This window comes from Onychomys torridus, chromosome 8 (genome assembly GCF_903995425.1).
Source record: "Onychomys torridus chromosome 8, mOncTor1.1, whole genome shotgun sequence".
Classification (NCBI taxonomy): domain Eukaryota; kingdom Metazoa; phylum Chordata; class Mammalia; order Rodentia; family Cricetidae; genus Onychomys; species Onychomys torridus.
Genome location: NC_050450.1, coordinates 98,026,857 through 98,039,514, shown reverse-complemented (window position 1 = coordinate 98,039,514; position 12,658 = coordinate 98,026,857). Strand labels below are relative to the sequence as shown.

The window sequence follows — 12,658 nt, the reverse complement described above, 5'->3', positions numbered from 1 at the left end:
TCTGCTTAATGTGTTACTATTCACAACAGCAAACACATGGCTTCACCTTAAAGTGCCAATTGACAGCTGACCATGTAGAGAAAATGTCACATAAAAATGCAAGGAAATATTATGTAGCCATAGATTGAAGTCTTGTCTTTTCAGAAAAATGGGTAGTATTGAAGATGTTATTGGGTGAAACCAGATACAAAACACAAACAGCACATGTTCTGCCTCCAATGTGAAAGCAAAGAAAAGTGATTACAATTGTAGAATAGTGGTCATTAGGCATTGGGAACAGTAGGAGATGGAGAGCTGACGAACCAAGATTGGCTGTTAAATTCCCAAACACAGTTAGATATAAAAAATAATTTCTGAAAGTCAATGGCACAATGGAATCAACATGAGCATGTACACATGGTATCAAACACACACACACACACACACACACACACACACACACACACACACACACGGTATCTAGAAAAGATTAACTCAGAGGTTGTAAATATAAATGATAAGGTGAGGGAAGTGCTAATTGTCCTGATTTGATTGGTGCATGCTGTATGCGTGTATTCAAATATCACACGGGCCAGAAGTGCTGCTTAGTGGTATACTACATGTTCAGCACGTAGGAGGCTCTGTGTTGAGTGCTCAGTGACCCTATTAAAAAAAAGAAGGTCGGGCTGGAGAGGTGGCTCAGAGGTTAAGAGCACTGGCTGTTCTTCTAGAGGTCCTGAGTTCAATTCCCAGCAACCACGTGGTGGCTCACAACCATCTGTAATAAGATCTGGTGCCCTCTTCTGGCATGTAGACAGAACACTGTATGTGTAATAAATAAATAAATCTAAAAAAAAAAATTTAAAAGGTCATACTGAACATGCAATACATGTAATTAACATGTATTATAACAATTTTGTTTTGGGGGAGATAACATTTCTGCATATTCTTATTAACAAAGTCATTTCTCTTTTTGTCTCAAGGGAATTGTTACATATTTGTATCATTAGATGGGAAACTGTGGAATTTGTCATTTGATGTATTCTTGGACTTGTCCTGTAGGTCTTTACCATCATATTCGACATCCTTGTGAATTTTGGCTTCAGCGAAACACTGTTAATTACCATCATGACATTAGTGCCTTCATTCGCATTGCCTACATTCCTGATTGATTTGGAAGTGGTAAGAAATGTCACTGGCTGTTCTATAAAAATTGAATATGTAGGCTATTTGCTCTGTGAAGATCTGCAGAGATAGAAAGTGGGTTAGTGGGCTTGGGGAGTGAAAGCAAACAGACATGAGGGATTGCTTTGCAATGACTGGAGTGCTCTGAAGTTGCATTGTGGTGATGCTTACACACACTATTAAAAAAGTCCTGAGTCTGCAAACTTAGAGTGGGTAAAATTTGTAACATGAAAATAAACCTCCATAACACCATTAAAAAGTTGTGCCTTAGGCACTTTGCAAAATGTAGGCATGGTTGAATGCTGTTAGAAGCTAAAGCCAGAATGTAAAAGAACTTTCTACTTCAATGGGTGTTTATTAATTGCCAATGATAAGTTCATACACAATCCTCCTCAACTATTCAAAAGCATATGTCATTCTGTGCTAGTCATTAGGGACACCTGATACTGAGAGCTGCTGGTAGCAATGGCTTTATTAGAGGCAACAAGAATATACAGCAGATGACAATTGATAGTCCAGGTATCAACCCACCAGATGAATAATTCTCTGAAGGAGGAACCCTGTTTAAGCAAGGCTTACGGGACCACAGACTCTGCAAACTGGTTACTTCTGTCTGAAAATTTTCTCATGTGCCACTTCATCTTGTCCCTAAAAAGAACAGCTGTGGATTCTTTCCACAGCCCATTGGTGATGTGTTTTTTACTTTTCGGGCACATATATCTGTGGATGATCAGAAAGATGATTTCTTCTTAAGCTGTATAATTTTGATAAATAGAAAATATTTAAAAAATATAATTGAGTTTAATGAAGAAAATAGTCAATATGCATATTATTTAAATGTAAATTGTGAAGAAAATGTATTTACCTTTTTTTTTCAGAGAGCCCACCAGCACTATGAAGAATTTGGAGAGATCAAATATGGTTTATCTGGGGCTGATTATCTATTATGCCTAATAGTAAGGTTTTTTTCCTCACTACATATCCCATAGAATAGAAGTTCTCTACTATAAGTCTATGGTCTTGTCTGAAGTATGCTATCTCTGAAAGTGTTGTAAATATTGTTTTAGATAAAGCAATGACTTTCAGACACAGATTTACTCTTAGAGTAAGTTTTTGTGTGCATATCTATAAGTCACCAATTCAGTATAGTATCCATTTTGGTCTGTTTAGTCTCTTCACCATCCTACCTCTAAATGTAAAAGTGTAAAAAATCAGATGCAATGTAAATTGTCTTAATAATGAATATAAGCCAAAAATTGAATGTGAGTGAATGGGAAAATTATTATTTTAGACTTAAGGATGATTAAAGCTACTGTGTTTCCAAACTCTTCCCTTGATGCTCTCAGCAAAACAGTAGACACCAAGTTCCTGCCCTCATGGGCTTATGTTCTAGAAGTTCTGTTAGATGGAAAAGTGTCTAAGTTACTTTCTACTGCTGTAAAGAGATATCACAATCAGTGCAAATTATAGAAGAATGCATTTAGTAGGGGCTTTAGTAGGGACCATCATGGCAGGGAGCATGGCAGGGAGCGTGGCAGCATGTGGGCAGGCATTGCACTGGAGCAGTAGCTGAGAGCAACATCAGATCCACAAGCACAAGGAAGAGAAAAAAGAGCTAACTGGGAATGATGTGGGCTTGTGGGCTCTTGAAATCTCAAGTCCACCCTTAGTGACATACCTCCGCCAATACGGCCACACCTCCTAATCCTTCCCAAACAGTTCCACTAACTTGGGAGACCAGTCATTTAAAAATATGAGCCTAGATAGCCATTCTCATTCCAACCACCCCACAGAGAGTCAGGAAGGACTCAAATGACGTTCTAATTGGCACTAGCAAGAGTGACCCTGTCTTTTGTCAGGATCCTCTAGGCGAAAGGGGGAGCTTAATCAGATAGAAGAGCATAGTAGTGTGGTAAAGTGTGAGATAAGCAGAATAGGGTCCGTATGGGGTTCTAGATAACTCCAAGGATTTTGATGCAGATTTCAGTGGTTAAGGAATCATTGGATGGTTTGAATCAAAGCACAGTGATCAAACATAGCTATGGAAAGCATAACTGCAATTTCTGTGATGAAAATATATGTGTAGGACAAGAGGAGTACATGGAATCCATGTGGAAATGCATTGCAAGCTGAGAAAGAGCAATGACATGGGTCTGGATGGGCGTAACACAGCAGAGAGAACTAGTTGCTTTATGAGAAGTAACAGTTAAGTAACTTTGTTAACTTCTGTCTCAACAAAACTTTTTGTTTGCTCCTAGCCTTGCTTTCATGCATTGCTGTTCATTTTTGTTCTGAGATGCCTGGAACTTAAATGTGGAAAGAATGTAATACAGAAAGATCCCATTTTCAGGTTAGGATAACATTTAATTTTGTATATAAGATCATAGTTTAATATTCCTATTGTGGTGGCTGCACTGCCAATTTGTTCATAGGGATTGCTATTTGCAATGCAAGCAATATAATGATAGGCATTATAGCCCATGGGTTTCTGGCTTACTGTCAAGAAATAAAACCTGCCACTAACCAGCAGAGAGATACTTCAATTTCTCAAAAATGTAAAGATTTTCCAAGTATGCTGTTCGTTCTCCCATGAAAGGTGATATTTAGCCTCGGATAGAAGAGGTGGAAAGAAGAGATAATAATTTACAACTGAATTGATGGAGTTTTACATGTGGGCTGTGGAATGTGTGAGCAGTAAAAGATGCTGAAACAAATACCTGATGTGACTAGGGTGGGGCTGTCGTGACCATTGGCAGTAAAAGTGACTTGAATTTTAGGAGGGCACGGGCAGTACTTGATGATATTGCTGATAAGTACTGGCTTCAGAGGTCAAAGGTTCTGGAAGTCGAGTAACAACACCAAGAGAGGGTTCTGAAGTCACACGAATAGCCACAGTCGCCACCAGTCTATTAGAAGAAAGAAAACTGGTAAAATCACCAGGAAACTTAGCAACTAGAAAACTATTTTCCACAGGATATCTCCACAAAGTCTGAATGTTCGACCAAATCCAGAGGAACGTATAGGTGAAGATGAAGATGAAGATGTTCAAGCAGAAAGAATAAGGACATCGGCTGCCTTGAGCACTTCACATTCAAATGAGGTTTGAAAGCCTAGATGTTACCGAGAGCATACAAGAACTGTTCAGAAAAAAGCTTGCTTGATATGTTGATTTTAACTTTGAAAGTGTGAAGTTTGGTACATCCCTAAACATGCAGTTACCCTATAAGGCTCTAGAAACTAAATGAACATAAAACATAATGATTTTGCTGGGCAGTGGTGGTACATGCCTTTAATCCCAGAACTTGGGAGGCAGAGGCAGGAGGAGCTCTGTGAGTTCAAGGCCAGCCTGGTCTACATAAAGAAACACAACTAGAATTATAATTTTAGAACAAAACAAGACCTTATAAGTTGAAGAATGTAATATTTGGGGTAAAATGCTTAATAGAGACCAGGAGAGTCAACCATGCCTCATGAATGCTAGGCAGGTGCTATTACATTGAGATGTATTTCCAGGCACAGATTTTTCTTTTATCAGACTTAGGTGCTATATTCTTCTCCCATGCAGTCAATTCCCTTCCGCCAAGATGGTGAGTTGTCTTCCATGGTGTTCAGGTACTTCCCTAGTGTGTTTGGAAGCCAGAGACACTGTAAGTTAATTAATGTGTCTTATATTGGTAGCAATGGTAATTATTAGTCTCAACTCAGAGCATGATTTGATTTGTGGTAAACGTCATGAGGATATAAGAACATAACACTTCTGGAATTTAGATGAAAACCTCATTTCTATCTCTTCTAGAGACCGGTCATAATTGCTAATGGTCTGCACAAAGAGTATGCAGGACAGAAGAAAAATTGCTTTTCAATGAGGACAAAGAAAGTAGCAGCAAGAAACATCTCCTTTTGTGTTGATAAAGGTTTGGAACAACCACTTCTTAAATTTACTGTTTAAAGTTTTTTAACTAATTGATTTTTGTGGTATTGGGGAATAGAACCCAAAGCCTCATGTATGTCAGGCAAGTATTCTACCACCGTGTGGCATTCTTAGCTTTCTCTTTACTTCATGTATTGAGGCAGAATCTCACTAAGTTGCCAAGGATAAACTTTTGAACCTACTCTGTAGTTCAGGCAGGTCTTGAACTTGTGATCCTCCTGCCTCAGCCTTTTGAGTAGATTGGATGACAGGTGTGCACACACCAAGCCATTAACCATTTATTTTTAGGAATGAATATCTATACAAAAGGCATAATTTCACTTGCTATAGCCTTCATTCCTTCATTTGTTCAATGTAGATTTTTTTTTTAGTTGTAAGGGACTGTTTTAGGGAAAATCAGGAAACTTCCTGCCCTTGTGGATTTTGCATTCTAAGGAGTCCATAAAAGTAACTTGTCAATAAAATATCAAATATTACATAAAATCTATGTGGAGCACTGAACCTGGTGAAATAATGTGAGTGACATGGAACTGTGTTTGATTAGAACAAGGGACATTTAAGTCAATACCTATGTGACAAGAAGATAGGCACAGCAACTGCAAAGATTGAGATACAGTGGCACATTTGGATTGGTTGAGTTTAAAGCAAAGAGGCCAGCAGATGCATCTGTGTGTGGGAGGGGAGGATGAAGTCAAGCAGGGTTTGACTAGGCACAGTTCCTTAAAACAGCAAGAATGATGAGGTTTGCACCAGGCTAGTAGAATGTCATTAGAAGGTTGTTAGTAGACAGTTCACATTTTGTATAGAATTACATACTGATATTTGTGTTTGAATTTTAGAAGGGGCTATTTACATCAGTTAAGATGAAATATAATGGTAGTTTGGGTACATGTGGTTTATTTTTGGTGTAAGAATAGTGTTCCAGCCAGGCAGTGGTGGTGCACACCTGTAATCCCAGCACTTGGGAGGCAGAGGCAGGCAGATCTCTGTGAGTTTGAGGCCAGCCTGGTCTCCAAAGTGAGTTCCAGGAAAGGCGCAAAGCTAAACAGAGAAACCCTGTCTCAAAAAACAAAAAACAACAACAACAAAAAAAATTAGTGTTCCAGCCTTCTAAGGTCTAGAAATCTTTTGCATGGACACACAGGTATACACACACTATGGGAAATAATGGAAATAGAAAATCTTGGGGGGCTGATGTGTCAATGTGAGATTAATAAGCTTTTAATAAAATTTAAATGATGAGAATTAACTAATGTTTTCATGACATATGTTGTGTACATTACTCTATTTGAGAATTCTAAAGCCCTCTCAAGACTTCACTGAAAATCTATAAAGCTGCATCTCATTTCCCAAATTGGTAATCTTATTCTTTCTTTCAGGTGAAATTTTGGGATTGTTAGGACCCAATGGTGCTGGTAAAAGTTCCTCTATTAGAATGATAGCCGGGATCACAAGGCCAGCAGCTGGACAGGTAATAAAAATTAAAAGGGGTTGGGGATTTAGCTCAGTGGTAGAGCACTTGCCTAGCAAGCACAAGGCCCTGGGTTCCGTCCTCAGCTCTTGTAAAAAAAAAAAAAAAAAAAAATTAAGAAATTGTTTCCATTTCCAAAAAAATAGTCATAATAAATATAGGTTATATATTTGTAAGACTTTTATTGGTATTTTGGATATACATATTTTTCCTTTTATTGTTTTGGATGGTATTTAAAAGTTTATAATAGGAATTGGAATGTTACCAGAAGCCAATTACCTGTTAGACATCACAGGTTCTCAGGTATTGCCTGAATTTGTACATCTTTGCCACCCCACTCACATGTGGAAAAATGCTTATATATTAGCAGATTTCATTGTTTTCTGCGATACAAATGGATCAGCTTCTGTGACATGTTCTTGTTGTTTTAATAGTTCAGGTGTTTACCAGCTGCATGGCAGTTTCTAGATTGTGTGGAGAAAAGGCCTCACATACCATCAGTGCAGCTGCTTCCTCTTCTAGGTGGAACTGAAAGGATTTAGCTCAGCTGTGGGTTTCCATGGTGATGGCACAGCCAAGTTTGGGTACTGTCCTCAGGAGAACGTGTTGTGGCCCATCCTGACAGTGAAAGAGCACCTGGAGCTGTATGCTGCTGTTAAAGGGCTGAGGAAGGAGGATGCTGTCATCGCCATTTCAAGGTCTAGCAGAAGGGCTGTGTCCTCCCTTTCTGTCAAGAGGTGGGGAGGCACTATTCACAGTGAATTTACTAATGAGGAACAGGAGTGAAAGGCATTTCTACCTTTTCAGAGCATTGGTGGTCAAACAGAAATAAGAGACAACACCTGACTCCCCACATCCTCAGTGTGGGAGCTTAAAAATCATTGAATAAATTAGTTGACAAAGAATGAATAAGTCTATTCTCATGACTAATCACTGTTTTGAGGTTTCTAGTGAGAAAATGGAATAAACATCAGTTTAGTTTCTCATTCAGAATTATAATGAAAAAACTATTTCAGGAAGCAAAAAGTGAAATAACTTTTCATTATAATTCAAATTTGGAGAACAATAGTACTATGCTTCTCTCCAGTATTCTTATAATTATGGGTGATTTCATTTTCTCTAAGTTCTCTCTTAGTGTGATATTTCCATCTTATTTTCTATCAGATTAGTGAATGCTTTTAAACTACATGAGCAGCTGAATGTCCCAGTGCAGAAACTAGCTGCAGGAGACACTAGAAAGGTACGTATGGTGTCCAGTGTTCTTTTGAGGGCTAATGTGGTATGGAAGCAAACAGGGGACCTTTTTTCCTGCATTGCAGCTGTGCTTTGGGCTGAGCATCCTGGGAAATTCATCTGTCCTGATTCTGGATGAACCCTCTACAGGCTTAGATGTGTCTGGGAAGCAGCAAATGTGGTGAGCATTCTTATAGGTCCCAGACCCATAGTGGTAAACACATAAAATTGCAATAAATCCACTGGTTCCTGATTCAGTGGAAATTGTATTAGTTAGGGGCTATAGCTTGGGCAATAAATGTTCTTTAAAGGCCCATATGTTGAAGGTTTGCTCCTCAGACAGTAGTGCCTCTGAGAGGAGCTAGCTAGCACCCATAGGAGGTGGAGCCTAGTGTAGGGAAGCTAAGATGACTTTGAAGAAGACATTGGGCCTCTGGTCCTGAGGAAAGCAGTCATATTTCCCCTGTAGCATTCACTACCATGGTGTTCTGCCTTCCCACAGGTTCAAGGCAATGGATCTAATCAACCATGGCTTAGAATATCTGAAATTTAAATGCAAAATAAACTTCTCCATTTGAGTTGATTATACCAGGCATTTTATCATAGTGATACAAATCTGGTATGTACTAACATCATATCAGCTGCTATTGTAGCAAATATTTCAGGCGATCAACTTACCAAGAGGAAAGATTTGTTTGGGCTTGAAGTTTTGGGGCTTAAATTCATATTTGGTTGACTTCATTGCTCTGAGGCTGTGGTCAGGTATCATGCCATGGCAGGGACACGTGGTAGCTCTGGTCACTTTATAAGTCAAGGAGCAAGAGAATGAGAAAGGCACCGAGATGCCAGAATCCCCTACAGAGGCTCTGATGTCCTGAAAGTATTCACCTAAACCTCAACTCCAAGATTCTATCACCCCCTAACGGCACCATCTGGGGATCAATACCTTAGCACATGGACCTTTAGGTGACATTCAAGACACAAACTATATATAGAGATAGTTCATGTTATTAGGAAAGCAAATGTTTAACAAGTGGATGATCCAAAATGCTCCACATTCTGCAGTTTTGGGCTTAATAATAATTTTAATTTTGTATTTTAATTGAGAATTCTGTAACAATTTATTTTACTGCTTAGACTGTTTTCCTAAAGACCCTCATCTTACATAATTTCCTTGTTTCCACATCTGCCAAATTTACTTATCCAACTTATATCAGTTTACTGTTTTCCCATTTATTGCATGTGAATCACCTTTTGACTAATAAAACCCCTGATTTAATTTCATATTCATGATTATCCAGTATTCTCTCCCATTTAAGATAAACCTTTGTTGTCACTATTTAATGCCAGTGTTGAAAGAACTCAGTTCCGATCATTGTCACTAGAAGGCCAACTTTCTTCTCATCTATTTCTCAGCCCATTTCTTTTTGCAGCTTCTATTAAAGGAAGTATGAAGCATCATATCTTTTTATTCATCATTATTTTGGTTAGCATTTGTAAAAGACAAGGAAACTCCTTTTTAAAGTTTAATTGTAATACCATGGGCATACCTAAAATATTAAAAAATTCTCTGTATTAAAAAAAAGTAGTCAGCATTTATTTCTCTGGTGTTTCTGAATACATGAATATGATTTGTAAACTGCGTTCTATCTATACATTTTCCCCTCTGTTTCTTTATCTTTCTTATTGTTCTTTACTTTTGGTTTTAAATTCATTCTATTAATTTTTACTCACTTCAGGCAGGCAATCCAGGCAGCTGTTAAAGACAATGAGAAGGGTGTCCTCTTGACTACCCATGACCTGGTTGAGGCAGAGGCTCTGTGTGACCGAGTGGCCATCATGGTGTCTGGAAGGCTGAGGTGAGTGTCTCTCCAGAGCCTGATGTAGGATTGCCTGTAGTAAGAGCAAGTCACTGTTAGCACCTAGTTCATTCACTTTGCCTTCCTCACTGACACCATTTCTGCTATCTCTGACATTTTAAGAATACAAAAATTTAATGACAATGTTTTTTATTTCCCCCAACATGTTCTTCCTACTCATAGATGCATTGGTTCAATCCAGCACCTGAAAAAGAAGTTTGGCAAGGATTACATTCTAGAACTAAAAGTGAATGAAACTTCTCAAGTGCCGTTAGTCCATGGGGAGATTCTGAAACTGTTCCCACAGGCCGCACGTCAGGAAAGGTGAAGAGAGCTGTTAATGGTGGAGAGCTATGTATGCTTTCCACTCGCTGTGGTTTCTGTTAGCTCTGTGCTAACACTGCTGATTGAGCATCATAATAATGGTCAGGGACCTTGAAAAGAGGTGTGCTGAGTCTTCCAGATGATAGATTTGCAAACTACACAGAAATTCGGGTCTCTTCCTCCAGAAAATAGCAAACAAAGATGAAGGGTCTTTCTTTAATAGAGTTTTCTTGATTCAAAATGGAGCCTATAAAGAAGTGTATGTGTGTGCACATGCATGTGTACACTTTGTGTGTGTGTGTGTGTGTGTGTGTGTGTGTGTGTGTGTACCTGTGTTTTATTAGGAGCAGGACAAGATGATAAAGCAATAACTGAATTTAAATTAGAGGGGTAAACACGCCAGAGAAACAGGACACTAGACTGTTATTCCCATCTTCACACTGTAAATGATTATCTAAGGTACATTCCAAAACCTGCTCCTACTCTTAATATATATATCATGGGAATATAATGAATGGTAAAAAAGGAAGAGGGTAGTCTGGTCTGAAGACAGCCAACCCTGGAGGTCTGCTCAGTCTTACTGCCACTTAGGAACACCGCACTGTTAATCTGGGAGTGAACTGAGACAGTGGCAAAGGTTGCTATCGGAAGCAGCAGCAGAAACGAAGATGCCCTAAACCGGTTTGTTCCTTAGAAGCTCCAGGGCTTTGAAATGTTTCCAAACTGTCCTGCCTTCTCCCCAGCCTCAGATCTCTGATCAGGAGTTAGCTTTATGGTGACAATACTGAACTCATTTGAAGTTATTTTCCAGACTAGTTTGGACTGGTCTAAGGATGTAGTTTAGAATTTCTATTTTAAAAAGAAAACAGTTTGAATTAAATGGGCTATGTAAGAGTATAAGTATAAAACCTCTGCTGTTACTAGAGTTGTCTACAGCAGCCAGTTCTCTTCAGTTATTTCAAGTTTTTATTGGTAAATAATTTAGTTTTACATTTAACCTATGTATTACCTTGTGCCAAATTTATTTATTAACTTACTTATTTTTGTTTTTTTGAGACAGGGTTTCTCTGTGTAGTTTTGGTGTCTGACCTGGAACTTACTCTGTAGACCAGGCTGTCCTCAAGCTCACAGAGATCCACCTGGCTCTGCCTCCTGAGTACTGGGATTAAAGGTGTGCACCACCACTGCCCGGCTATGCCACCACTGCCTGGCCCAATTTGATTTTTAAAAAGAAATGGTTGATGATACAAAGATTTATTCTGATGTTTATAATTCCCACCTTGAAACACAGGTTGAGTACAATGTGTTCCTATCCCCAGGTATTTCTCCTTGTTGACCTACAAGCTACCCATAACAGATGTTTATCCTCTGTCTCAGGCCTTTCACAAACTAGAAGCAGGTAAAGACAAACTTTTAAAGGACTTGGAGAATAATTTAATGAAGGGTGAATGTGCAATACATTTTAAAAATAGGCCCTGCTGGGTTTTGATTTTAAGAATTCTAATGGTGATGAATCCAGCTCTCTGGAAGGAGGTTCATCTGCAGTGGGGACTAGAGTTGCAGAGGACACACAGTGGAACTCAGCTCTTCTCCCTCCTCATCCACATTAATACAGGAAAAACCATGACCATGGCCTGCCTTGTCTGTTCATAGTCCATTCATATCAAGTTCCCTAAGTGATTGCTTCACTCTTCTTACCCCACACCCCACCTCCTCCCTCACTGATGTGCTCAGAATACTGATGAGAGGAAAGCAATAGGAACCACTTACCAACATTGTTCTATCTGTGTTGATGGACTTAATTTTCTGTTACTCAATGACAGCTAAGGTCATTCTTTGATTGCTCAGAACTCCTCTTGCTACTAACCCATCTGTTTGTCTGTCTTACTCTCAGCTAGCTAGATCATAGAAGCAGATCATCATTGTGTAGTTTGCTGAAATGCTCTAACCCTGAAGCTAGTCTTTCTGGGTTCCCATCACAGTGCTGCTGCTTGCTAGCTGGGAGACATTGGAGAAAATTACCCAATCCCTGCATTTGTATACGGCTTATCAGTGTCCTGTCTGCAAGGTCATTAGGAGTAAAGGAGTTAATTTGCTAAGTGCCCAGAACAGTGCATCATTGTGCTTGAGATCATATTAATCTCTGCTTGTGTCCATTCTTAACAGCTGACTTCTTGGATCTTCCTAATTGTTGCCAGTCTAACATGCCCTTGCTCTGGGACTCTGCACTTGTTCATTCTTCTTTTTGAAATTATGTTTCCTAAATATTTAGGTTGTTGCTTCTTCACATTTTTAGGATTCTGCTAAAATTATCAAATTATTACTATAACTTCCTCAATGGTTTTATATGAAAAGAGTATGTGATAAGTTTTTGTTTTGTTTTGTTTTGTTTTGACTTTTCTCCATAGTTTCACTTACCATTTATTTTATTATGCATTTAAATGCATGTGAATATAATGCCCACGTTTCTCCTGCTGAAATGCACAGACAAAGGCCAAGGGTTTTGTCTCTTCCCCTTACTGTTCTGTGACTGGCATCTAAGATTGCCTCTCACATAGGAGATTCCCACTATATAAGTGGTAAACTTCAAACAAGTGAGTATCTGAATCTAATGACAACTGTCAGGTTGATCTTCTGATGTCCCCAGTGGAGACCTGATAATGTAGATGACCACTG

At 38.9% G+C, this 12,658-nt stretch overlaps 1 protein-coding gene across 1 annotated transcript in view; it reads left to right on the top strand.

The window, feature by feature from the left end:
* LOC118588386 (ATP-binding cassette sub-family A member 6-like) overlaps positions 1-12,658 on the top strand; it is a 66,485-nt gene that overhangs the window by 48,931 nt on the left and 4,896 nt on the right. The window contains exons 27-38 of the mRNA XM_036194656.1: positions 1,042-1,161; positions 2,043-2,120; positions 3,423-3,514; positions 4,138-4,264; positions 4,961-5,078; positions 6,475-6,566; positions 7,089-7,303; positions 7,731-7,806; positions 7,886-7,980; positions 9,539-9,658; positions 9,842-9,982; positions 11,302-11,381. Coding sequence (XP_036050549.1) covers positions 1,042-1,161; positions 2,043-2,120; positions 3,423-3,514; positions 4,138-4,264; positions 4,961-5,078; positions 6,475-6,566; positions 7,089-7,303; positions 7,731-7,806; positions 7,886-7,980; positions 9,539-9,658; positions 9,842-9,982; positions 11,302-11,381 — 1,354 coding nt within the window. The remainder of the gene's footprint in view (positions 1-1,041; positions 1,162-2,042; positions 2,121-3,422; positions 3,515-4,137; positions 4,265-4,960; positions 5,079-6,474; positions 6,567-7,088; positions 7,304-7,730; positions 7,807-7,885; positions 7,981-9,538; positions 9,659-9,841; positions 9,983-11,301; positions 11,382-12,658) is intronic.